Raw genomic sequence first — 27282 nt, forward strand, 5'->3', positions numbered from 1 at the left:
AAAGGAAGAAAACCACAATACATCCCATGGGAAGATCACCCTCTCATATTTTTAAGCCACGCTTCCTTGTTTTCTATGTTTCTGTTAAAAAGCAAATAGAAATGTGCCTCTGGGAGACAGAAATAAAGGAAAAGGGCTTTTTGGGGTGGTACTTTTGGGCCGTAGTGTTTTTCAAAGAGGTGTGTAATAAAAGAGATCAAAACACTTCTGCTTTGTCTGACCAGTTGGTGGGGGTGGAGGGTAATTTCCAGATGGCAGGTACCCTTATGCCTTCCTCATACCCCAGCATGAGTAAACTGAGCCAGGTCTGGGGCAATTGAAGAGTCTTACTTTGGGCAGGGGGTAGGAGTTGATCAGATGATACCATGGGGTTGGGCGCACAAAACTTTATAGGTCTTTGTCTCAGTGTCCTGCCATTTTTGTCTCATAATGATACACTTGATCCTAGCCAAAAGGCCGAGAAGTGATCATCATCTCATAATGATTTAAAAAAAAAAAAAAAGTGAAAAAGAAAAGAAACAAAGCCCCCCCCCCCCTTGCTTGAGGGAGGAGTCATTCCCCAAATACAGACACTGTTACTGGCTAACCATCAAGCAACTTCCCATCTTCTCCACTTGCAGACCCCAGTTATGTTCTGGGTGGCACTGTGCCCGGCCTGTTCCCACTTTGCTGAGGTACCTTCTTCATCGTTTTCCCAGCTTCCCATGCTGCCAAAGGTGACCATGTGTCACAGTTCTGACCAATGAGACTGAAGGAGAAGTCCTCTGGGGAGCAAGGGGACCTCTGGGGAAGAATAGAAATAAAGACGTTGGGGAGGAGCTTCCTTCTGCTACCTCTCTTCCTTCCTATTTGGGATATGGGGGCAAGGATGTTTGGTGTTGTGGTGTTTGGTGTTGTGGTGTTTGGTGTTGTGGTGGCTATCTTGTAATGACAAGGAGATAGATATCAGAATCAAAAGCCATGGGGGATGGTAAATGGAAGGTTAAGAAGAGCCTGGGTCCTAGATGATGTCTCTGAGCCATTGCACCAAATATGGAACTAGCTACCATTGCATTGGGCATGTGTGATGACTAAAGACCTTTATTTCTTCAGCCCCCGGGAGTTGGTTATTTGGTTACTGACGCCTGAACACATCCAGGCTAATACATCTAATTTTGGCAGGTCCCAGGTCACCTTGGCCCTGATTTTCACCTCTCTCCATTTGGAAGGTCACTGCTTTACTTCATTTTCTTTACTCACAAATACTGGGAAGCAGTAAAATGTGTAGGTCAAAAGCAAAGGCTTCTGGGCCCATTTATATCACTTTCTAGTTGTATGGCCTTGGGAAACTTACCTGTGTAAGTTTTACTTTTCTCAACTATAGAATGGGATAATGTAAAATAGAATAATAAAGGTACCTACTTCATTGGCCTATTTTGAATATAAGAAAAAATAATGCAAATAAAAGCTTGTACAGGCTTAACACTTGTGGCTATTGTCATTATTTCTGATGATGGATACATATATTTGTTCACAGAGGTCTTCCTGGTTATTGCTCATTTGGTATCCAGAGTTTTTTAGACCTGATTTTTCTCCCATCTCTTGACATTTCATTCTTCTGTATCCCACCTCCCGGATTTTCCTTTTCCATAATATAATCCACGTAGTAAAGAGCCCAGCCCTGTGGTAATGGTAAGGGGGAAAACAAGGAAGTATGGATCATGGCTCTTTGCTTTAAAAAAATGCCTATTGCTTAGTCTGGAATATAATTCCACCATGAGCCATATTGAAGGAGTCATGTTAAGGCAACCTGTATCGTGTTTCCATCAGGATTCCATATGCAAGGGCAGGGCAAGCTGGGTAGGGAAGCTATGCAAGGAAGTGGCAGGTGGCTTGGAGAAAGACTGGAGACCAACCTGACCATTTGGCCATTGCCCAAACAAACATGTGAAGGGATGTCATTGCTGGGCACAGAGCTGGAACCTTAGGGAGTCAGTGGGGGCTCTACCACCATGCAAACCAACCCACTTCCTAGGGCTATGTGTGAAGACTTCCCCTGGAGAGTGGTCAAGGATATTTGCAAAGAGTTGACTGAAGAAGAAAATGATGTTCCCAATGAATAATAAGAACAGGACTTCTCATTCTTCCATTACTTTAAGCATCTGATGAACACGGGGGAAAAAACAGGATCTCCCCAAAAAAGAAGTCAACAGCCTTCAACTGTGGCTTCCATCTGGGCAACCTGAGCTATGGAGTCATCTGTCCCTTGTGCATGGTGAAGGCTCACGGGGCAATGACAGGTGGCATCAGCAGGGGGGAGAGTAGATATCTCTCTACAGGTTGCAAGGTTGAGATGGGCTCGGACAGCTCGGGCCCTGTCTGTGATACTGGAGAAGGGAAAGCATCCTAGGCTTTTTAAAAATAATCTGGAGCCAGTCTTGGATGTGCCAACATTGACACTTGAAGGGGCATGATGGACCAGCAGCCCCAAACATAGATTATAAGGGTCAGAAGGTGCCCCTGCGTCTGGCCTCTAAGCATGTGTTACAGGCCTATGCTGGCTTAGGAGCACAAGGAGTGAGACTTGTTGGCCTGGTACACCCTTGGCCTCAAGCCAAGCTTTTGGAAATCCCTTGGCTCCACTTGACTTTCGCTGTTTGTGTTTTGAAGCCTGGTGAACTTGGATGTCAGGGATGAGGGTTTTTATAAATACAAAGAGGTCATCACTTTTGCCCACATGAGAACTGGTGCCTGACTGTCTTCAAATCCCAATTGCAGGGGCACCTGGGTGGCTCAGTGGGTTGAGCCTCTACCTTTGGCTCAGGTCATGATTCCAGGGTCCTGAGATCAAGCCCAGCATTGGGCTCTCTGCTCAGCAGGGAGCCTGCTTCCCGCTCTCTCTCTGCCTGCCTCTCTGCCTACTTGTGATCTCTGTCTGTCGAATAAATAAATAAAATCTTAAAAAAAAAATCCCAATTGCAAGAGAGAACTGTGGGAGGAAAGGGAGGGAGGATAAGTGTTTCCCTCTGTGAGCAGCTTCACCACAGTAAGGAAAACTACGGTGACAAATTTTATCTGTTAGCACAGTGTCATCCCCCCGGCTTGGCTGAAAGGCTTCTTAGCAGCCCTCCCTCCCATGTTGCTGGTCTCACTGCAGCCTGCGGACTCACTAAGAAGGCTTGGTCCGCCCAACTGTCGATAACAACAAAGGCCTCTGGAGTCCGTATGTCCCCAAAGGAAAGAGGACTATGGGCTGAGTGTCAATGTTTTATATTTTGATGAAGAAAAAGAGATTTATTTGTTTATTCCTATTTCTTTCTAAAAAGGACCGAAGTCTGCTTACACTGGGAATGTGCTATACTGGTCTGTTTTTCTTTGCTTTTTTGTTATTTATAGTACAGAAATACTTTGTTTTTATATTTTTCAGGGATACTTACAATTTCTTTGGTACTATTTTTCTGTTTTTTAAAATCTGTGATTTATCTCCTTCTGCAGCTGGGTCAAAAACTCTACTCCCCGGGGAGGGGGGGGTGGCAAACTAGGGTTGTGGGCTAACTCTGTTTTCAAAAATGAAGTTTGATTGGAACACAGCCATACTCTTTTGTTTACTATTGTCCATGGCTGCTTCTGTGTTACAGTGGCAGATGTGAGTAGTTGTGACGGAGACCAAAGAGCCCACAAAGCTAAAAATATGTATTGTCTTGCCCGGTATAGAAAAAGTTTGCTGATCCCTGCTCTGGTCCATAGCCTAATATAATTTTAACATACGATCTTGCTTCAGTGAATTCATCCTTATTGACATGATGTGGCAGCAAGAACTTGTGTCAGTTTGTCTATACACCAATGTTACCCTGCTCCCACTGAATGCCTAGTCTCACTGGTATCGATCTATCCAACCCGCACAGGCTCTCTCTTCCTTCTCTGTCCTGGACAGGGAGCTCAGCCCTGTTCCTTGATTTACACCCTCCAACACAGCACACAAGTCAGTACATAAGTCACGGCCATAAGTGTCTGGTGAATATAAGGAAACACCTTTGTAGTGTGAACTAGTCACCTAACTCTGAAAAATCCCTCTGGCAACCCCTTCTGCCCCCACTGGAAAGATCTCCACATCATCTTGCTCTTCAGGACTTTACCATATTGTCTGGCCCACCTCTTCCTCAATACCCACCTTATATCGGAGTCCCCACACTTGGTTGTGGAGAACAACCGTGCTCTCCGCTCCTAACTTACATGGTATACCTACCTGTACATCCTCTTACACTGATATGTACAAGTTATTGGACAAGAACTATATATGAAAGGGAAAAGTGTGTGTGTGTGTGTGTGTGTGTGAGAGAGAGAGAGAGAGAGAGAGAGAGAGAGAGAGATATTCAGGGGGAACCTAGGCTCCCTCAGGCTTCAGGTTTCTACAAGGAAGGATATCAATTAGGAGAATACTTGTGGCCTCTCTCTACCCCCTCACTCATTCTTCCTCAGGGAGGAAGGATGTCTAATATTATTGAATATTTGGGATAAAGTCTGTGCATATTGCTCCCTCAGTCTCTCCCTTCCTGAGACGCAGCTGCCTAGAGATCCATTCTCTGGTCTTACATTTCAGTGGAATAAGTTCAGCTCAGGGGAGTGGGGCATCTGATGGGGTGGGACAACTGATCAGGACTGCCATTTAATGAGCAGAATAACTCCCTCAGCTGGAAGATTTTTGAGGGCCAGGCCATGTATGTGAAGGCAGGTTTGCCATTAAGAGACACTGAAGTAAGGATTTGAGTGTAAGTGGTTTACCTGGAAGGTGAGATTGGGAAGCACCAGTGGGGGATGGGATAGGAAAGGAATGTAGCCAATTGAAGATGTATTATCAAGCCAGCCAGAGCTCTGGATGATTGGAGTGTAATCCCACAGCAGGCTCTGGGAAATAGTGTGGAATTTGTACCTCAGCCTGAACCTACTGGAGCAGTGAGGGAACTGAGGTATCTATACTCTCGGCAATCATTGATTGAGGGCTGCTCCTTGGGGGTGACTTTCTGCTCTGCCCCACATCATAAAGCGGACTTCTTCAGCTTTAGGAAAAACCCTTAAGCAAAGAAATGCAGATACTGCTGGTTGGAAGTTCTTCAGGAGCTCCCTGAAGCTGTAAGACAGGAGGGAGGTGGGTCGGGCCAGAATACTCTGTGTGAACACCAGAGACTCCAATGTCAAAGGGTGAATCTGGCATCTCCATCTTGGTTAGTTGTGCTTTACCTTTATTGTGTGACTTAAGGATTGAGAGAATCAAATTTTGGGCTTTGGCAGGATTTGCTTTCTGGTCATCTAATCTTATGTCTGGCTATTAGATGTGGCTGTATTCAGAGGTCACAGGTCCTGGACCATCTCCCAAGGGTCCCCTACATCTTCCTCTCTGTGGGTCCTCTATATAGGGCTACCTGCCTGCCAGACCCCAGCCGCCTCCTCAAGACAAGGGCTGTATTTCCATGACCAGCAGTAGGTCCTTTAGTAGCCCAGTCATCTCATGTCCATGTGAAATGATATGTCTACTCCTCCATACTCTGGATTCTTCTTGGAGAGAAGCTAGGGCTGAGAAGAACTAAAAAATCCAACAATTAATTGGTATGCTCAGTGCTCCAAAAATCCTTTGGAGAAACTGATGGTGTTCACTCCATCAAGATTGGTCAGTTGGACTTGGTGATGGAAGGGCATAGAAGGCCTGAGAGAGGAAAGGGAGAGTGAGAGAAAAGCTGTCACAAGACCATGGATGCTGGAAAAGCAGCCTTGATCAGAGATAAAAAAAGAGGGAAGCTGAGGACAAGATAAGAAAAGTGAGGAGATCATAACATGACCACAGGCCAAGCAGCAAAAATAACAAGAAAGGAAAAGAACTCTCCTGGCTGAAAGAATAGAACTAGTAGACAGAATAAGAAAAGAGGAAAAGTGTTGATGGAGAGAGAAAAAGGAATTATACTGAGCAAGATGTGTTGTCTTATATCATACAGGAGCAAATCATCCTGCCATGTGGATTCAAACAGAGCTTGATGAGAAGCAAAGAATAAGTAGTCCAAGAACTGGTCTGGTGGCCACTCTCTTAGTTCCAAGTAGCAACAGACTGCTGTTCACTGCTCAGAAAGTGGCCTACAGACCAGCATCAGCATCCCCTGGGAGCTCATTAGGAAGGCAGAATCTCAGGTCCCACCCCAGACCTACCAAATTAGAATCTGAGTCTTAATATAATCCCCACGTGATCTGTGAATACAGTGAAATTTGAGGAGCACTGGATTGAGCCAAAATATTATGGCCTGTCTCATGGACTCTGAGGACAGGGATCTACAAGACCTCAAGAACAAAACAGAACCATCAACCTGAATACAGTCAAGATGTTCCATCGATCTCTTACTCCTTACTCATGAACAATAAAGTCCAATCATAAAAGTGAAGATCAAATTCTTGGGAATCAAATCTTTCAACTGCCAGGTTTCTCTACTTTTAAAATGATTGTTGTGGATAAAATCAAAGCAGAGTCCACAGAAAACAGAATTTGAACACTTGGTTACACTATGAGGAGAAGGTTGAATGTCTTTTTGAACTAAATGGAGACATCTGTTTTGTTTAAATTAAGGATTTGTAAGTACCAGCTAGGGACTGAGTTGACAGCCATTTCTATAATAAAGTAATAAATCACGGGGATGGTTAAGGAAGCAAGGAACCCCACATTCTTGCTTTATTCAACCAATTAAGCAATAAGCCATCTGGGTCCTTTTGATAATTACTGTCAAACACAACTCAGACAATTGAATTCAGCCTTTTATTTAATTATATTAATTTATTCCAGCAACTTCAAATACTCACAATGCCAATAATTAAGTTCATTTAAAAAAATAGAGGTCTTGTTTAATTTTTAGTTTGCAATTATTAATACCATTTACAAGGTTGCTGTCTGAGAATTTTTAGCTCCATCTCAGCCTCAGGATGTTAGAGGAATTTGTTTTAAATATAGACATGTCTGAAGGAAGAAGACAGTGGCTAAAATCTCTTCTCTCAATGGGATGATCAGTCTATCCAGATCAGCACTATCCAATAGAACTATCTGCCATGATAGAATGTTCTGTGTCTGTGCTCTCCAGTACAGTAGCCACTAGGCATGGGCAGCTATTAAGCCCTAGACATGTGACCAGTACAACTGAAGAACTGAGTCTAATTTTTTTTTTTTATTTTTAATGAATTTACATTTAAATAGCCACATGCGGCTAATGGTTACTGTGGACAGCACAAATCTGGAGTGCATTCTGAGGAAGGAGAAATGCAGTGGGCCATTGACTTAAGCTGATGGAAAAAGAATACATAATTATAATAGGCATTGTTTAGAAACCCTCACGTCCTACCTAGTTTTTCTTATTTGAAACACACTGACTTCTGAGATAGCCCAGAGGAGATCAAGATCTTTGAAGGGAGGTTTCTAAGCTGAGCCTAGGGAGAGCAAACTCTCCTCAGAAGAGAAATAGGCATAAATGGTGTCTTCCTAACAGCAGAACTAAGCCCACTCAACAGCTCCTTATGGCCGAACTAGGTAGGCCAGGTCACAGCAAGGAGAGCCATTCAGGTCTTGCTAGCACTGGATCTGCTATACTGGAGGCATGTTCCTCGCCCAGCTGTGAACATTCATCCTGCAGGCATATAAGGGGGTCCCAGACTAGGAAATGGCCACGTCAGTCCTAATGGACATTAATACCCAACTCTGGTTCCTTTCATATGAATTTTGGCTCAAATGCAGGCATTTCCCTTCTAGCAGGCTTGCCTTTTGGGGAGGTTGCTATTTCTGATCCAATCCATGCAAACCCTATAACCAGGCATCAGGAGAGTTTCTCAACTTCGTTATTGGGAACGCTCAGTCTGAGCTGACCCTTCCAATACCAACGACTAAAGAGAAATACATTGCATAAGATTCTGGTTGGGGTTAACCAAGGTAAAGAAGGGATAGGGCAGGGTGAATGGAGGTAGAAAGTATGGAGGAAATTCTCATTTACATGAAAACATCCTATTCCAGGTCCGCTGGCTCTTTCCAGCTGCCAGGCTGAGCTGGAAAATTAAGTCAAAGGTCTCCCATCTCTCTTCAACCCAATTCTTTGCTCAGTGGCTTCTCTTCCTTCTTCTATGGCTTAGCCAGTGAACATGGAATTTGTCCTAATGAGCTTAATCCAAAGTTCTGGAAACTTCAGGCCTTTACAACCTCATCACACTTTTTCATTGTTGGCTACACAGATGATCCAAAGTAACGCTATTTGCAAAACATTTATCGATTGGATTTATGTATCCTTGGGGGTGTTGCCTGAGACTGTTTATGCCTCTTTCCTTTATGAGAGATAAAAGCAATTATCAAGTGCTCAATAGAAAAAAAAAAATCTTATGTACTATGTAATGACCATCTACCAGTGATGAAGACAATGAGACAATGAATCCTCTGTTTTCTTTTTCTAAAACAGCCAGAAGTCAATGCAATAAGGTGCAAGAAGGAAAGACTTTCTATATTCATTCACAGAGCTTTCTTCTGTACTATCACCAGGAGTATAAACACAAAAGGATCTGCTTCATGAAATATACATGCTCTTGTAGCTCTCTTGGGGCCGAATTGTGATGACTAAACTTCTCTATTCCCTCTGACACAGGCATTCATCATTTATCCACACTGCTGACGTTGTCAAATCGCCACAGCTGGCTGGCTTTTCCATCACATTGGCGCAGGTACAAATCTTTACTGTTTTCCTGCACCACAGCTTCCATGCATTTCCCAGAAAGAATGTGGACAATCATTCCATTCTGAAAAGGGGGGGGTGGGAGGAAAGGAAAAAAAAAAGAAAAGAAAAAAGAAGGAGAAGAAGAAGAAGAAGAAAAAAATGTCAGTTCCCAGCAATCAGTCAGCAAAAGATATTCCTAAGCTTTGTGCTAATCATTATGAGACTCATAGAGGTGGTGCAAACTGGCCTGGTAAGGAACTGCAGTATGTTGGTTAATATAAAATATAATTTAGGTAGCCCTAAATAAAAATATCATTTGGAAGCTTGAGATCATTAATTAAATTATCTTTATTGAGATTATATAATTGTACTATTTTGGAGAGTTCTGGTTGGTAGCATGCCAGTATGTAGAGCATGTTTAGTCTTTATACCTTACTGGTGACATTCACTGTTATCACTGTACTTGTACATTTTTGTTTTCAAAAACATTTAGTTTGGGGGTGCCTGGGTGGCTCAGTGGGTTAAGCCTCTGCCTTCAGCTCAGGTCATGATCTCAGGGTCTTGGGACTGAACCCTGCATTGGGCTCTCTGCTCAGCAGGGAGCCTCCCTCTGCCTACCTCTCTGCCTACTTGTAGTCTCTTTCTCTGTCAAATAAATAAATAAAATCTTTTAAAAAAGTTTTTTTGGTTTGATCTCTGCCCCTTGTGAATCCTGCAATTTAGCACTTCTGCCACCAGGTTGCAGTAGAGAGTAAAGCTCAAGGATACACAGAGGGCCAGTCAGTCAGGTTTGGAGGCTGATGGCTGCTTCCTACTCAAAATCCACCAGATTTGATATTGAATCCAGCCATCCCTTTTTCAACAACAACAAAAAAATATTTCTTGTTGAAATGTTAAACATTTAACCAACAAGGCTGCCATTTGTGTGTTTGTTGTTGTTGTTTTTTTTTAGATAAAATTTACAAATCACAATATTCCCTCTTTTCAAGTATACAACTTGATGGCTTTTAGTATACGCACAGTGTATGCAATCCTCAGTGTAAAAAGAAACCCACTATCCATTAACAATAACTTCCTGCCCCTCCCTCCTCCTAGCTCCTGGAAATCACTAATTTGCTTTCTGTATTAATGGATTTGTCTATTCCAGACATATCCTATAAATGAAGTCATAGAATACATGGCCTTTTGTGATTGGCTTCTTTCACTGCATGATATCTTCAAGGGTCATCCATGTTGTAGCATAAATACATCTAATTTCTTTTTTTTTCTTTTCATTGTGGTAAAAACAAATAATATAAAAGTTACCATCTTAACCATTTTTAAGGGTAAAGTTTAGTAGTGTTAAGTATATTCACATTGTTGTGAAACAGATATTCAGAACTTTTTCATCTTTCAAGACTGAAACTCTGTACCTATTAAACAACTCTCCCCTCCCCCCGCCAGCCCCTGGTAACCACTATTTTACTTTCTGTTTTTATGAATTTGACTACTTTTGATACCTTATGTGGGTGGAATTATACTGCATTTGTTCTTTGTGACACATTTATTTTACTTAGAGTGATGTCCTCCAGGTTCATCCATGCTGTGGCATGTGACAGAATTTCCTTTCCTTTTAAGGTTGAATAGTATTCTATTATATGTCTACCACATTTTGTTTATCCATTCATCCATCATTGAATGCTTGGGTTGCTTCTACCTCTTGGATACTATAAATAGTGCTACTATGAACAGTACTTCATTCCTTTCTATGGCTGAACGACAATACTTTAAATTTTAAAGTCTTAGTTTTTAATGTCTGAATTATACTGGATGAATCTTACTCGCTAATCTTTTCCTTATTATTTTAAAATGCTCTTTTAAAAACATATCTTATCCACAGGACTTGGTTAGAATGATCCTTTATGATCATTCATAATGGACCTTAACTTGGTTTCTAAGATGTCTTTGAGCATGTGTGAGTCCTGAGTTTTAGGTTCACTTGTCACCAAAAGAGAAAGAAGGGTCATTCTATCATTCCTAAAACCACATCATTGAGGTAGCTGACTGCTTCTGTAACACGCTCCGTGGTCTTACTGGTGACCTGAACTAAGAAACTTCAAAAAGGGACTATCTCCTCTGTCTGCCATGGTTACAGTCAGAGCTTTACAGAGATGTGCCAAATCAGTACACGTCAAGGTACTGGTGATCCAACTTTGCTGCAAGGTTGGCTTTACTTCTCCCTGAGGACTTAATGCTAAGTCACTAAGTTCAATAGCAGGGGCACTGGCTGGTTGGTAGTATTTGACCTCTTGGAAGACCCTGGGACACCGTCCCAGCTGGAGACACTGCTGCACGCTTCCTGAACAGATTACATACCTCTTGGAAGTCCCAGTACTGTTGATGGATATCAGGGCCTTCCTCCGTGCAGTTCTGAAGAATCACCTGCTCTTGCCTGACAGCAAAACACAGATGCTGTGGGCTGCCAAAGTGGATCCCCTTCCTGCTGGTGTGCTTGAGGTGCTGGGACAGGGGAATGGTCATTAGCATAGCTAGAATGAGATCTTCTCCAAAGCTGGAGATGCAGGAAGAAGAGCTCACCATAGGGCTGAGGTCCAGGGGTAATCTTTAGATTCTACGAGGGTCAGCAATACCATATCTCATAGTCGAATCTAAACATACAATGCTAGACTACACTTGGCCTCTGAAATCTCCACATGCCACCTGCTGTTGCATTCGTATTTTTATGTTTTGGCATGTGTTCCCATTATTCTATTTCCTGCATCACGGATGATGCCATAAAGAATTCTGTGTGTTGTGGGAGTGCTCTGGGAGAGGAGCAGATGAGGAACACTCTTGGGGCCCAAGGGGATCTCTTTCTGGAGAGATCTGACCTGGCCTGTAACTAATTCTCCTGCTGTCTGTTGCATCTGCTGACTCTTGCTCATGGTCATTTTGTCCTCCCATTTTTTTTTTTTTTAAGATATTATGTATTTGACAGAAATCACAAGTAGGCAGAGAGGCAGGCGGTGGGCCGAGGTTGAGCGGGGGAGCAGGCTCCCTGCCAAGCAGAGACCTTATGCGGGCCTTGATCCCAGGACCCTGAAACCATGACCTGAGCGAAGGCAGTGGCTTAACCCACTGAGCCACCCAGGCGGCCCATCTTCCCATGTTTCATAGTATTGGATGTGCCTGTCTTTGCAGAGGGGCTTTAACTGTAGGAAGCCTGTGTGGCCCAGCTGGAGTGCACTTTCCTAACAAAACCATTTTCTGTTCTGGCCAGGTGCAGCCTGAATGATTTTTTATATTAATTTTGTGGCTGGGAGACAAAGCGATCTGTGCATTCATGTGGGGCCTCATGCCTAGAAGAGTTCAATGTTTTGGGTTTAATATACTTGGTTTACTGTTCTGTTGTTACTATCTTGAAATTCTTAATAATTGTTGAATGAAGGACCCCACATTTTCATTTTGCACTGGGACCCACGAATTAGGTAGCCAGTCCTGCTTAAGGATCCCCATACCACACATAAATTTGAACCCTAAACCCAAATTAGATGCAGATTTGTGGTTAAAAGAAATTTTTTTTTAATTCCTTTTTCTTATACAAAGCCCCTGTGGAGACAGACAAATTTCCTTGTCATCTTCCTGGGGCAATGGGCGGATTTTTCTAGTCAAACTTTTGGCAGATAGGTTACTCTTTGAAGGTCAAAGTTGGCTTTATGGGATGTTTCATTAACTTCTCTTCTGTCACAGGCTGTAGGTAGGCTCTCATTAACTACTCTTACATGTAACTAATGACTTTGGATTCCCCAGTTTCCCTCACCTCAGGCAGGGAGCTTGGCCAATGCCATACGGCTCCATTTTCAGTTGCCTTCTGATTTTTGGCCCCTTTGTTACAAATTCAGCTAGGTATGTATTTCTTCTTAATTTTTATATGGCATATCTAAGTGTTTTGAGGAGAAGGGCTCTCAGCTTATCTAGCTCATGACTTTGCTACATATCAAGTCCTTGTTAGTCCCCTCTTCCCCACCAAGAATCAGAACCCTCACAAAAGTGAACATTCTGGTGGCACACGGGAGACTGCATGATTCCCAACTGCAGAAGAGGAAACCAAGACTCGGAGGTGTTAAGAAGGCTTCTGATGTCATGCAGCTAGAAAGTGGTGAGCTGTTTCTACCACATCACATGGCTTCCTCACTTAGCTTTATATCTATGTCCTCCTCCCCTCTACCAGGAGTGAATGCATTTTGGTATGTTCTGGAACACTGGTAAAGGGCAAAACTGAAAGAGTCCACGTGGATCCTGAGCACCTGGTTCCACATGTGCCCTCCTGGTGCAGGCCTTCCTCCGGGATCCCAGGGCCCACACTGCCAAGCCTGGCTTCATGGGTCCTCCCTGCAGGGCTGGACTCCAGACCCTCCAAGACATGTTCTGGAGTTTGCTCCCAGGTTCTTGGGGCCTTACTTGACCCATTTGATCAATAATCAACTTGCACTTTGTTGTTTATTTTTAACAGAGGCCTTAAAGCAAAGGTCCCTGTCACAGGCTGAAAGAGATTTGGGGGAAATCTAGGCTTTCTAGGTTCATCCAAGTTGTGAAATGAGTGGCCCCACCAACCCTCAGCTAGCATCACTGAGGTTTCCCAACACCTTGGGAAGTTATTCTGTGATAGAAATTTGAGAAGCATCTATACCATAAGATACAAAGAGACCTTTCCAATAACCAAGAGGCCTACATGGGTGCTGGAATGACCCTGCAGCATCTAGAGCCTTTCCCTGACTTAGTTACCTTCTTCTCTCTTCAGGCAATAGCGGGCATGAAGTTTATCAGCCTCTGGGGCGCCGCAAGAGGAGACATGGTTCTTCACTTTGACTCCTTCCTTTAGCTTCTGGAGGTTACGAACCAGGGGTTTTAGAGCCCATGGACCATAGGGGCTTCAAGAGATCCATGAACCCTGATAATTTTTAAAAATTTTGTCCAGATGTGCTTATATGTGTTTTTTTCTGGAAAATTGTCCTTAGAATTCATCACCTTCTTACAGGAACCATGTGACTTATAATAAAGATTCTGACTCCATGTGTGATGTCTGACCTCTGAGATTTCAAGCTCCACCCCCTTCGCCTTATCCCCTTCCTGCACTTCAGGGCAAGCTCATAAGAAATCCCAGTCCTGGGGCACCTGGGTGGCTCAGTGGGTTAAAGCCTCTGCCTTCAGCTCTGGTCATGATCCCAGGGTCCTAGGCTGGAGCCCCACATCAGGCTCTCTGCTCAGCGGGGAGCCTGCTCCCCTCCCCCACTCCCACCTGCCTCTCTGCCTAATTGTGATCTCTGTCTGTCAAATAAATAAAATCTTAAAAAAATTTTTTTCTTTAAAAAAAAAAAGAAAAGAAATTCCAGTCCTTTCTTCTTTGGTGCTGGCAGGAAGTTCAAACCAGGTCAGCCCCGCTGGACCTGGGAACACTCACCTGGCCCATCCCCCGACCACATAAGCGCCAAAGCCAGTTGCCACCTGCCTGGGAGCCTGCCCTGCTCTCCCTGAGATGGTTCATGATGCTTTCCATTCTCTCCTATTGCATGTGTGCAGTCATCAGTCTCCAGATCTGAACCAGATTCGGAGTCAAGGGTTGATCTGCCCCCATGGGGCAACCGCCATATATGACCTAAAAAGGTTAAGAACCACAGGTAGGGAATGGACAAGCCACTGGACTGACCCACCCTTACTAGGCCTAGATTTTAACCAGGCACCACCTGGATTTCTCAGTGTTGATTTCAGACAGTCTGCCCTGTGGTGAGCCATCTCTATCCAAGAGCAGGAGCTCTGGCTCCGGTAGGGGCCTCTCCCTGTGGCAGGGTGCCTTTTGGGCATGTTCAGCCTTTCTCTTCAGCTGCCCTTTGGGCCATAAGCTTCAGCTGTTGCCAATTCAGCCCCATCTTTGTCAGGTCCTGCCAGGGCCAGCTGTGCTGCAGAGTGGGGCCTCGGGGGAAAGTCATGCATTTTTTCTGTCTTCACTGAAGCCTCTTGTCCCCTCCCCAAACAAGGTATCAGAGCACTGCATTGGAGAGGGGCCCTACCAACCTGGGCATCCCCGAAGAGCTCCTGTGTTATACCCCTCTGCTCCTGAGGGACATTTGTACCCTCTGCTTTCCTTCTGAGCATGCAGGAAAAGGCTTCCTCCCTGTGGGAGGCATTTCACAGACTAAATTGCTCTGTGCTTGGGAAATGTCCTGAATGAGGCCAGTGCTGAACCCAGGAGCCAATGGCTCCATCTGTGTGTAAGCCTTCCTCTGGCAAGTGGAGCAGATGGTCACCTGAGGCCATGAGGCCTGTCTGCCCCCAAATCAGCCCTCCTTCTCCGCTTCACACAGACACACAGACACATGCGTATGCACACACACGTGTGCAGAGACACCCACACAGAAAGACAGACACACACACACACCGTGCTCCTGTGGTGCCCTAAAAATCCCCCCTTTGTGCACTCTGGCTACCACAGAGCCACATTACATTCCCAAAGCCACAGCACACCTGCGTGGGAGGCCTCAGAATCAGGGGACTGAGAAAAGCCTATAACCTTGAGTCATGGCTTTGAGGCACCACTGCAAATGGAGAACACTTTCTGGGCTCCCCTCGCCTCCTCAGTGCTTCTGTGTCTGCACAGCCCACTCGGGTGACCTCCTTTCCCCGTCTCTGGTCCTAGTTGGCTGAAGATCTCTGGCTGGTCCACATGTTTCTGCCCATGTCCCGGGGGAAATGTATGTGCACGTGGTGGTTTTCTTTGACCTCTGATTATAGATGTGTAATTTAAATGAGGTGATTTTCCATAAACCCTGGGTTTCAAATGTCTTTTAAATTTTGGGGGTGGGGGGCACCTGGGTGGCTCAGTGGGTTAAGCCTCTGCCTTCGGCTCGGGTCATGATCTCAGGATCCTGGGGTCGAGTCCCGCAGCAGGGAGCCTGCTTCCCCCTCTCTTTCTGCTGCTCCCCTCACTTGTGCTCTCTCTCCTTTTCTCACTCTCTGTCAAATAAATAAATTCTTAAAAAAAAAAAAATTGGGGGGTGGGACACCTGGATGGCTCAGTTGGTTAAGCATCTGCCTTTGGCTCAGGTCATGATCCCAGGGTCCTAGGATCAAGTCCCACAACAGGCTCCCTGCGAGGGGGGAAGCCTGCTTCTCCTTCTGCCTCTGCCTGCTGCTCCCCCAGCCTGTACTTGCTCTCTCTCTCTCTGATAAATAAATAAATAAGTAAATAAATCTTAAAAAAAATGGATGTGATCTCATATGTTGAGCCCACTTTCATACTGAAGAGAAGACATCTGTGAGTCTGGGGGGCGGGTACCACGTGCTTTCAAATGGGCATGAGCTCCTCAGGCCCAGCAGCCTCCACTCAGCTCACTGTGCTCACCCCCTTTCCCTGCGTGACCCTGGGCATATCTGAGTTTGTAACCCCAGGCTCAGGTAACTCCCTGAGCCTCAGTTTCCTCATCTGCTTGATAAAAACATCGACCAGATAGTCTCCGTTTCCCCCAACCCCAGATACGTGTCTTCTCTGATGATGGCCCGTGTTTGTGCTTGTGCCTGGGGGCAGAGTGGGCAGAGTCAGACAAGTCAGAGGAGCAGGAGACATGGGACCACTGAAAGGAGGTGCCCCAAAGGGAAGCGAGGAGCTTCCTGACATTCTCAGGTCAGCCCTTGCTGTGACACTGAGAATTCTGATTACCCACCTGCTGCTGCCGGCTGTCACTGCAAGGAGCTAGCCTCATGGCGCAGCCCAGGATGTCCCCTTCCGCCTGGCAGTCTACACAGAAGCCAAGTCCAGTGTTGTGGAGCTGAAAGTGGACACCCATACAGAAGTGAACCCCGACGTCCACTGTAAAGACACCCTCTGTCAGGCGCCATTCCTCTCCTCTCTCTCCCCAGTGTAGCTCATGGGGTCAGGTTCAGACCCAAAATGAGCAACGTCAAGCTGAAGCCTCTAATCCCAAGGGACAGGAGGCAGGCCACATCTGTCACAAAGAAGGACCCTGGGACAGGTTTCATGGCAACCAGTCACCTCCCTCAGGGCAGGCACGAAAGCCTCTGGGGCCCCATGGACTTTGGGACTGTGTGGCCAGGGTTCAGTTTCTGTCTTGGGAGGCTGCCCACCCCCTCTCCTTCCTGTTCATCTTCCCCAGGTCAGGCCTTGCCTTTCCAGAGAACCTGGGCCTGCACTCCGATGGGTACAGCTCAGGGTAGATGTTGGCCAGAAACCAGTGGAACATTCGACAGCCCAGCCTCCTTTGCAGCTGTAGGCGTTCTGTGCAGTCTGGCTTCTCGGTCTGAGAAAGACAAGGGCAGTGAGACGGGGAAGAAGCCGGCTGTCCGCCACCATTCATGCATGGGGGAAGGACAGAGGTGACTGAGGAAGTGGGACAGAGAGAGGGAACCAAGGCCATGGATCCCCAGGACTGCAGACAAGGGGGAAGCTCATGTGTTGGAAGAAGAGGTTTAAAAGGGACAGAATAGGATGGATGCTCCCTAAAGAGAGTTGTGGAACCAGCAATGTGGGTGTGAAGTCACTCCCTCCCCATAATCCCTCACATTTTCGATCAACAGAGACCATTATGCCGGAGCTCTAAGGACTTTTCTGTGGAAGCTGGCAAAATGGTGGGGCTTTGCTGGTGTGGTGCAGCACTAGAATGAGCCTTATGGAGGCAGGAAATGGCCCAAAGGCCACTCAGATGAAATAAGCTGGGAAATTGCGGGGTGCGGTGGAGACAAGACAAGTTTACTTTTCTTCCCCTCCAAGTGCCCAATCTCTTCCATTAATGAATCATTCCTTTGGGTGATGCTATCCGCTTTCCTTGAGATTTTCCTTTATAATATAATTGTCCTGGGATGGTTATCGGGTAAGTCCTTAACACTTTAGTATAAATTTACCTATTTGGCTATATTGATAAGATCTGAGAAAACCTGCCCATACATTTGGTACTAAGTCCTGGTTTAGGGAAGACAGGGGTGCTAAAGAGTGGTTAGAAAGATCAAAAACAAAACAAAAGTGGGGGGGCACCCGAGTGGCTCAGTTGGTTAAGCATCCAACTCTTGATCTCGGCTCGGGTCTTAATCTCAGGGTCATGAGTTCAAGCCCCACTTTGGCATGGAGCCTACTTAATAAAAGAGAGAGAGAGCGAATATTTCCTGGGGTGAGGAGAAGAAAGGAGAGAGGCCTGGAATAAGAAGTCCATTTCAGAGTTCCAGCTTGATGGTCTCTAGGCTGCCAACTAGACACTAGGCTAACAGACTGTATGACGTGAGTTTGGTTTGATTCAGCTTCCTCCTTCTTTTACTCCTCAGATGGAAATGTTGGAAGGAGTAAGGCCTGAATCCTCCATGCTGAAATGCTCTCGATATGCTCCTCAAATTGCGATCCCGAGCACCTGGCTCAGAAATGCCCAAGGAGGTTGTTAAAAATGCAGATTCCTTGGCCCTACGCCCAACATTATGATTCAGTAGGTAGGGGCAGCACTCCAGGAATCTGCATTTTAATCATCTCTCCTGGTGAGTTTCAGCCACAGGAAGTCTGAGAACAACTTCTCTGAGGCAGGAATGTCTTGCTCATTCAGCATTTGTACCTACCATTAACCAAAGAGATCTATTACTCTTTCCTCTAGGAAATTAGTGTAAGTTTTTTATCATTTCTTGGCATTCTGAGTGTTTGCTTAAGACCCCGCCAGCCATGCCTTAGGGCTGGATTTTGCTCCCAGAGCAGGAACATTCCTTCATGCACATCCCATTCCCTTCACCTTTCCTGGTAATGAAACAAACTGGCAAATCTACCCTGTCCTTGTCTGACCTCCAGTGAGGAGGCATCTGACAATGAACTTGTCCTTCTGTACAACCTTGCCTGAGAGGAAAAAACAAGACAATATTAACTCTTCCAATAGTGAAACCCTGGCCTTGTGTTTTGGGTGCCCAGAATTTCTGCATCTCAAAATCCACATGAGGGTTTTGCAGGTGGAGTGGGAGAGGGGAAGGAAGGATAGAAATTGTAGAGCGAAATTAATTTTTAATTATTTAAATTTAAAGTAAATGCCTCTGCCTTAAGGGAGGCAGTGATATTCTTAACATCTCGACACTGACGTCAGCAACAGGACATTTCCAAAACAGGAATTAATAGGAATGCTCAACAGGGGAGAAGAACAAAAAAGTTCTTCTCATTTACCAGTAGGAGGTGGCATTGTCCTTGTGAAAGTCATCAGATGAACAGATGGGGAGATCTGTGGCTCAGAGAATAGAGAACACCCAACAGTGTAGGCTGGCAAGAAGCTTGTGGGAATTATCCCAAGACCTTTGTAGGTCCAAGACGTTTGTGGTTCCAAATCTTACCTTTGGAGCCCCTACTCCCAGCATAGCAAACATCAGTGGGAACGCGCATCTCATGTCGAATAGTATGTATGTGTCAGCCACAAGAATCGAGCTGAATGGCAGTTGAAAAAGCACTACTTATGGACATTTAATTAAATGTTTAAATTTTAATTTTTCTGTGACTTGTTTTAGATCTTTTCTGTTTATTTTTATACTTTATTTGTTTCTTGTCTTGGATAATTTCATAGCCTTGAGCACTTTGTCCAGGATGAAAGGGCCCTCTGAGACCTGTTACTGCTTCTTTCCTGCCCAATCTGTCCTCTGCTCCCATATGTCCTATGCCATTTCCCATAGATGTCATCCCACCGACATCTCTCCTGGTGGGCTCTAGGCCAAGACCAGCTGGGAGACTCTGATGCCTGGAAGAGATGCTTGGGAGAGACGGACAGCCCTGCCTGGTTGAAGAGCCCCTTAAGAGGGGCAACTTAAGGGAAGCACAGGCCAAAAGCTTTTATTTTCCCTTCCAGCCTAGAGGGAGAGGTCCAGAAGCCCCTGCCAGGATCTCTCCTTACCTTGCTCAAGGAGAGGGCCTCTGGGCTGTGCTTATAGAAGGTCTCTTTGAAAGAGCCCAGCCAAGTCTCAGCAATGCGAACCTTGTTCCTCAGAGTGGCCTCCTGATCAACGGGGGAGTGGGTTTCCCGATTCCGGTAGATGTGTCCCACCCTAGAGCAGGGGAGGATTTCAACAGAGCCACCACAGAGCCAGACCTGCCAGAAAAGGAGAAAAATAAACATCTGAACACTATTCCACGTTCACGGGAAGTGAAGGATCCAGGGGCTGGCAAAATGCACAAGAAATCAGGAGTACGAAACGGGAAAGAGAATTCTAGTCCTTGGGGTGCCACACAGTTTCTGGGTCTGGGAGTTCTGGGCTGGGGAGAGAAAGGGTGGGAAGAACGGGTCCAGCTGTCCTGAGACAGAGCCAGTGGAGTAAGGGCACCACATCCACAGAGCAACCTGAACATGTCCTTCCCCTAAAGCACACCCACACATTTAGAGCTGCTAGACATGTGGCTTAGTGTCTCTGTTCCCCAAAGCTCCTTCCTCAGGGAATAAGGAGTCCTTAGTGATCAGAGAATTTCTCAAAGCTTGTGATGTCTCCTGTTGCAAAGGCACCAGAGCCATTTATGTGGAGATCAAAGCAAGCTTTCCTTAAACATAATCAGTCTCCCCTTTTTCAAGAAGGTTCTCACTATTCTCCACTAACCTTCCTGCCTATTTCCACAGGCCTGGAATTCATTTGGCAGGAAGCTTTTCATGTCATTCTTAGGGATAAAGAGGAAAAACAAAACCTTTCCTAGCATAGGCAGCATATGAACTGGAACAAAGATGGGGTTCCCAAACTGTATGCCAAGGTACCCCCAGGGTGCCCCAGCAACTTCAAAGGGCCTCAAGGGGGTATTTTAAATATTTGAGAGAAATGTAGTGACATCTGTCAGATGTTCTGCAAACGACAAGCTTGAGGTAATTCATGGTTTCAACATTAGATGGCTGCACTTTGTATAATAAACATCTCTACTAGGTTTGGCTTTCAGTGGTTGCTGTGATGAAAAAGCCAGTATTGTGTTAAAATTGACATGGAGCAGGAAATGAGGGTGGTCGGGTCTGATCTGATTCTGAGGTTCGAGGAGCTGTGTGGTGCCCAATGGGTGCTGAATTTTTAGGACAAATACTTATTTTTTGGAGCTACAGTAGTTTCCTCTTATCCATGGGAGATATGTTCAAGACCCGTTGTAGATGCCTGAAATCACTGATAGTTCTGGACTCTCTGTATACTATGTCTTTTCTTAGACATACATACATACATACCCGTGATAAAGCTTCATTTATAAATTAGGCACAGAAGGAGATTAACAATTACTAATAAAATAGAACAATATAATGACATACTGTAATAAAAGTTACATGAATGTTGTGTCTTTCTCTCAAAATATCTTCCTCTTTTTTTTTTTTAAAGATTTTATTTGATATTTATTTGACAGAGAGTGAAGTTGAGAGAGAGAGATTAGAGAAAGCACAAGCACAAGCAGGGGCAGCAGGAGAAGGAGATATAGGTTCTCCTCTGAGCAGGGAGCCTGATGCACGACTCGATCCCAGGACCCTGTAATCATGACCTGAGCCGAAGGCAGATGCTCAACCAACTGAGCCACTCAGGTGCCCCTTTCAAAATATCTTCTTATAGGGTACCCGCCCTTCTTGTGATGCCACAAGATGATAAAATGTCCCTGTGATGAGATGGAATGAGAGAAATGTGGCAGACACTGTGACCTGGTGTTCGGCTACCACCAACCTCACGATACCTCAGAAGGACGTCTGCTTCTGATCATGGCTGACCACAGGCAAATGAAACCACGGATAAGGGACCACTGTACTTAGGGCACAGAACTTTCTGGTGTGGTTTGGGCCTATGGGTGCTGCGAATAATGACGGGGCCGCGCAAAGAGAATGTATGGGAATCCCTGCGTGACAGTATTCTTGGCTGATACCGTGCCCTTTCCTACAGGCAGGTTTCCTAGCTGGCTTCATGAGAGAAGCTGGGGGCACAGTCTAGGTAGGGCATGAGACAGATGGGAAGGGGAGATTTGACATACTCCATTTCATGATTTTATACTTTGCCTGCAGCCTTTGACCTGACCAGGAGCATTTTCTAATGGCTGCCCCCAACGTGGGGCCTTACCCACTACTCAATAGAGCCTCTGGCTCCTCCCGTGGTCCAGGACATACCTTGAGAGAAAGCTCGAGGTTTTCGCCACCCTGCAGAGACATGAGAGGGTCATACGCTCCAGTGTTTTGGAAGTAATGTCTGTCGATGGCCACAACCCCGCTGGGCACCACGGGGCTCCTGGGCAGAGAGAAAATGGAACAGACGGCAGTTCAGAACCCCGAGCGTATCAGGAAGGTTTACCCTGCGGGAGCTCTAGTGGCCAAGAGAGTGGGCTACGGGCCCAGATAGACCTCGAGCCAAGCAACCACGTCAAAAATCCCAGCATTTTATGAGAAGGGAGCTACAGTTGCCTGGGCCCTTTATACCTCCTAAAGGGAGGGCCATGGGGCTGTACCCAAGGCTCCCCTGACCTCTGGCTTGAGTGCCTCTAGAGAGACCTTTGGGAAGAAGGTCTTGGTTTGCATAATATATGCTAAGACAGGTAGCACTAGGCCTGCACAAAGAGAAACAGTCAGGATTTTTCTTCCCACGTCCCAAAGTGGGACTTGGGCAGATACTGAGAGGAGGGCGCAGGCCGCTGGGGGCCGGGTGTGCCAACCTCTGGCCAGAGGCCATGACCAGTGAAAGTGCATCGTGGTGAAAACTGATGCTGGATAGCTTGAGCCCAAGGTGGGACACTCCCTCCCCACACCGATACTGTACCCCCCGCGGAAGTCTGGAGCTCAAAATCAACTTCAGGGAGACAGGGAGAGGGGACAAGCCTAGATGAGAGATTTGAGTATGAGGTCACTAAGCTGTCATGGAATTTGACTAACTTGCATAGAAGTTTTCTGCTGTTAGGTGCAAAGGGGGTTAAGATAGACATGACCTAAGTCCAGTTATTAGAAAATAAAGACCTTTTTTTTTTTTTTTCACTTCTAAGCTTGTGGCTTATCAAACTTCTGTTAGAGTCCTACTCCCTTGGGCAGACCCTTGGTAAGGCCTATTTGGGCCTAATGCCTTTATTCTGTGTCCCTGTACTAGGCATTCAGAAGCCAGCTGGATAACTGGTAGGCGTTGGGCCGTGTATGATGGAGATGGACCATGGCTATGGAGGTCAACTGCCTGAGGTGAACACCACAGGATTCCAATGTCCCACCTGTGGGACATTGACGTGAGGGGTAGGGTCTATGTTTCCTTCCCTTGAACCTAGGTGGGCCTGTAATTTTTCTGGAAGTGACCCTGGGTGGCTTCTGAGGCTTGGTGAGAGAAGGGGATACATCCTCTAAAACATTATACTGAGTGAAAGGAGACAGGAAAGGTCACACATCATATGATTCCATTTATATGCCGTATCCAGAATAGATCTATACATAGAGACAGACAGTGGTTGCCAGGCACTGAGGGGAGGAGGGGGCGGAGAAAACCACTTAATAGGTACGGGAATCTACTTTACAGTGATGGAAATGTTTTCGGCACTAGAATGAGGTGGTGGTTCAAAACTTGGGCTACTTGCTGCAGGATTGTTCGTATTTAAATGGCTCATTTGTGGTATGTGAAAGTCACCTCAACAAATTGTTTTTTTAAAGGGAGAGGGGGATACAGCTTGCTTCACTTGGCCATCTTGGAATACTTTGTCGCAGAACCCAGTGTCATCATCCAGCAAGCCCCAGGTGCAGTGGCCTGCTGGAGGGATTGGGTAAATGCCCGTGGGGGTCCCAGCTGATGGCCAGTCATTGGCATCCCACCCCCACTGCCATCTTGAGCCATTTCCTGCCGTCTTGGATACCATGCAGCAGAGACCACCAACCCTAGTGCTCTCTTTCATAATTCCTGACCCCCAGAATCTGTGAGCTTAATAAAACTGTTGTTGTTCTACAGCACCAAGTTTGGGTGGTTTGTTATGCAAAAGAAGATACCTAGAACATCTTAAATAGAATACTTGTCCAAAACCCAAACATGCCCCAACACCAAAGCAAACAACACATAAAATTTGATATATTTTGAGAGTTAGGTTTTCTTAGCATTCACCTGATTGAGTCTTTCTTTAGCAAGAAAGCACCTGAGGTTAGGGAAATCCAGTGTTACCTGGGGAGGAAAAGTTAGGTGAGGATTCCAGCTCGGGTTCTCTCACTGCCCCAAATGGAGACATCCACTGAAGAAACCACCTGAAAGAGCTTAAGCTGGACCCCATTCCCATAAGAATATACTAATAGTAACACCAACGGTTGAGCACCCAGTACTCTCTCCATGCTTTTTGCATAGTGACTCTTTCAATCTTCACAACAACCCTGTTATCCCCAATTCATTGATGAGGAAACTGAGGCACAGATTGAGTAACTTGCTGGGAAACTTGTGGGGCCAGGATTTGATCCCAAGCAGTTTGGCTGCCGAGTTCTTCCTGAGGAAGCAAAGGAGAAACAGGTTGTGAAGAGCCTCACCTGATGGGGCTGATGGGGGACTGGAGGGCCTTCCTGTCTCGCTCCGGCAGAGGCTCCCAGTGGAAATCCAGCTTCCAGTCCAACACCCCACGCTGCAGGTCCTTGGAGGGGTAATACTGGAAAGTCTTCCAGTCAATTACATCTATGACAGGAGACACCACTAGGCTCCTGGAAAGAATTGTGGAATCAAATAAGGGATACAAACCGTTCACTTGCTGGGGGATAGACGTGTAATCTACACCCATGCTGTGAAACATGGCAGTCAGGAGCCCCATGGGGCTGGCGGGCACCTAAAACATGGCCCGTCTGAATTGAGATGTGGTGTAAGTACAAAAAACACCCTGGGTTTAGAAGACTTAGTATGAAAAAAAGATGTAGAAATCTCAGTAATTTTGACATTGATTACATGTTGAAATGATAACATTTTGGATATAGGGGGCTTACTAAAATATATTACTAACATTAATTGCATCTGTTTCTTTTTGTTTTGGTAATATGACTCTTAGAAACATTTAAATTATGTACATGGCTTATCATATTTCCATTAGACAGCACTGTTCTATGTATGTTCTATGTATGTTTTTCCATAAGGAATCAGGAAACCATTTAAGTAAAGAGCATGCCTGCCTCTTTCTTTTTTGAAAAACCTCTGTTGACAGCAGCAAAGGACAAGAGAGTGGGGTTCTAGGCTCAGCTCTGCTGCATGTGTCTGGGCCTCAGTGTCTTCAGTTGTAGAATGGGAATTTGAACCACTTCCCATAGACGCCTTTCTCAGCTGTAACGTCCTGAGACTACGGCTTTTGCTTTCTTTGGGGGCCTTTGATCCCTTTGAGAATCAGGGGAAAACTATGGACTCCTCTTCAGAAAAATAATCACATGCACATATCCAAAATATGATGCACAATTTCGGAAGGTTCACGGGTCCCTGCTCTAGGATCCAGTTCCTGTTCCTCCCTGTATCAGACAACTTGATGGGCGTGAGGAATGAGGACCGCCAAGCTCCAGCAGTGTCCCTGGTGTAAAGGCACCTGTATGAGCATGCAGCGTCTACCGGCCAACCGACCGCAGTCCCAAGTCGAGGCTTGCCTGCTTACCCACTTACTGATGCTGTTGGTGACTGGATTTTACCCCTTTTGTGCTGTTGTCGTTGCTTGTTTTGCTTTGCTTGCACGGCCTGGGGTATGACTTCAGAAAGGGTGATGGGGGAAATGATACAGGTCAGAAACCTCACATTTTAACCAAACAGGTCATTTATTAGGTATACCAGGAGCTGATCTCCTCCTAGCCAATATCCGAGTCACATTTTTTTCTGGCCTCTCATGACTCTTACTTCTAAAATCTATGCCATGGTGTGTCCGAGTGGCTCCATCAGTTAAGCCTCCAACTCTTGATTTTGGCTTGGGTCATGATCTCAGGGTTGGTCCTGAGATCAAGCCCCGCATTGGGCTCTGCACTGACCCAGGAGCCTGCTTAAAATTCTCTTTCTCTCCCTTTCCCTGTGCCCCTCCGCTTCCCCCCTGTTCGCTCGCTCTCTCTCTCTCTCTCAAATAAAATAAGTTAAACTCTATGCCATAAAGTGGATCAGGCCTGAACTCAGGGGGTGCTGGAAGTTCTCATTCGAAGAGAAGAGAGATTCCTGGCAGAGAGATGCCCCCCACACTGTTTATACTTCTATCGATTTCCATCTCTATTCCTTCCATCTCACAGATGGCCAGGCTGGAGTAGCCCAGGCTACATGGAGAGGGCTAGGCTGGTCCTAGGCCTCAATTATCTGTCCTTAAGTGGCTGACAGTGACAGAAGAGTCATGGGGTTTATATTTAGAACAAAGATCCCAATATGATTTTCCTGCCCTTTTCACACTCTTCCCTCTGGAAGGTAAAGGAAACTTAATCCGTCTGGGTCCCCTCTACTTCTGGCATCCTGAATTGATCTGAGAAAACGGAGAAGCAAGATCAAAGGAAAAAGGAGGACACCCAGCCCCCCTCCCAAGTTCCCACTTACTGGGGAGTGAACTGAGCAGATGGGATGGATTTGGCTACTGGCAAAGCGTTTTGTGGAATTTCAGAGTCAAGAGCCAGGGAAGACACGTGACTGAATCCTGAAGAATCCCATCAAATTCGTGCCATCTTAGTAATCACAGCGGGATAGGAAAGGACATTGCATCCAAGCATCCAAACAACTAGCTGGTCTTAGATCTTTGAGTTGTGTCCTTCCTGACAAAGCTGTACATTACTTTTGACCAGAAAATGGGAACTCTAGAATATTGTCAGGTTTCTCTATTTGCTCTGTCTTGCTGGAAGCTCAGAGTCCTATGCAAAAATCATGGTTGATAACCATATCACCCCAAATATCCAATGCTATCTTTTTCTGTCTGAGATCTCCCTTTCCTTCTGTTTTAACGAGACACCTAAGTGAAGAATCAGGACACACTCTGAGTGCCTTTTGGATAGAGACAAAGAGGATAGCAGCTGCTTAGCCACGGCTGAATTAGGGAGTAACTGCAGTCTCGTGACTCAAAAATAGTGATTTAAAAAACCCAAACAGTCTTATATTTAGTTTCGGGTTCCATACCTACAGATGTGTCTGGTGTTCTTGGAATACATTTAAAGCAAAATAGCAATGCTGCCCTGTTTGACTTGGAAGGAGGTAGAAGTGTCTGCTTACACCTTCATTCTGTCTTGCAAATTGATTTTTAACTCTCAGGCAAGTACAAGGTTGATTCTCTCTTAAGCTTTTCTAAGCTCCAGGGAGTCAGGCAGCTGGGTTTCCAAAGACAAACAGGGGTTGTAGAGCTGTCTGCAAAGACTGGCTGACTGCAGAACATGAGCTCAGCTAATAGACCACTGGCCAAGTGTTCAAAAGGTAGCTGTGGCTTCAACCTTACCAACCGGACCTAGGCTACTCATCAGCCCTAACTTACCTCATCCCTCTTCTTACTCCTGCAGCTCCCTGTTCCTCCTGCTCTGTGATATCTAAAGTCGTTTTGGAAGTTCACACAAATTCTTGGTGTTGCGGAAAGTATCTTATATCAAGATGCAAAAGTCTCTGAATGCTCTAATCCTAGAGCTCTTGCTTCTCAAGCATGCCCTCAAGACTCGAGAGTCAGCCGTTTCAGGACTTT

General features: G+C 45.7%; 1 protein-coding gene across 2 annotated transcripts in view; it reads right to left on the bottom strand.

Annotated features, from left to right (window-relative positions):
- Nucleotides 1-6758: 6758 nt before the first annotated feature.
- The window catches only part of GALNT15 (polypeptide N-acetylgalactosaminyltransferase 15), a 42512-nt gene continuing 21988 nt past the window's right edge, over nucleotides 6759-27282 (bottom strand). Inside the window, exons 4-10 of one of the 2 annotated variants that reach the window (XM_032332429.1) lie at nucleotides 24161-24328; nucleotides 21800-21917; nucleotides 19589-19783; nucleotides 16859-16990; nucleotides 16397-16501; nucleotides 11055-11198; nucleotides 6759-8781 (exon numbers count right to left, since the gene is read on the bottom strand). In XM_032332429.1, coding sequence (XP_032188320.1) covers nucleotides 8638-8781; nucleotides 11055-11198; nucleotides 16397-16501; nucleotides 16859-16990; nucleotides 19589-19783; nucleotides 21800-21917; nucleotides 24161-24328 — 1006 coding nt within the window. In that variant the 3' untranslated portion in view covers nucleotides 6759-8637. The remainder of the gene's footprint in view (nucleotides 8782-11054; nucleotides 11199-16396; nucleotides 16502-16858; nucleotides 16991-19588; nucleotides 19784-21799; nucleotides 21918-24160; nucleotides 24329-27282) is intronic. The other variant, XM_032332440.1, reaches the window with a different exon arrangement.

Source organism: Mustela erminea, chromosome 1 (genome assembly GCF_009829155.1).
Source record: "Mustela erminea isolate mMusErm1 chromosome 1, mMusErm1.Pri, whole genome shotgun sequence".
NCBI lineage: Eukaryota > Metazoa > Chordata > Mammalia > Carnivora > Mustelidae > Mustela > Mustela erminea.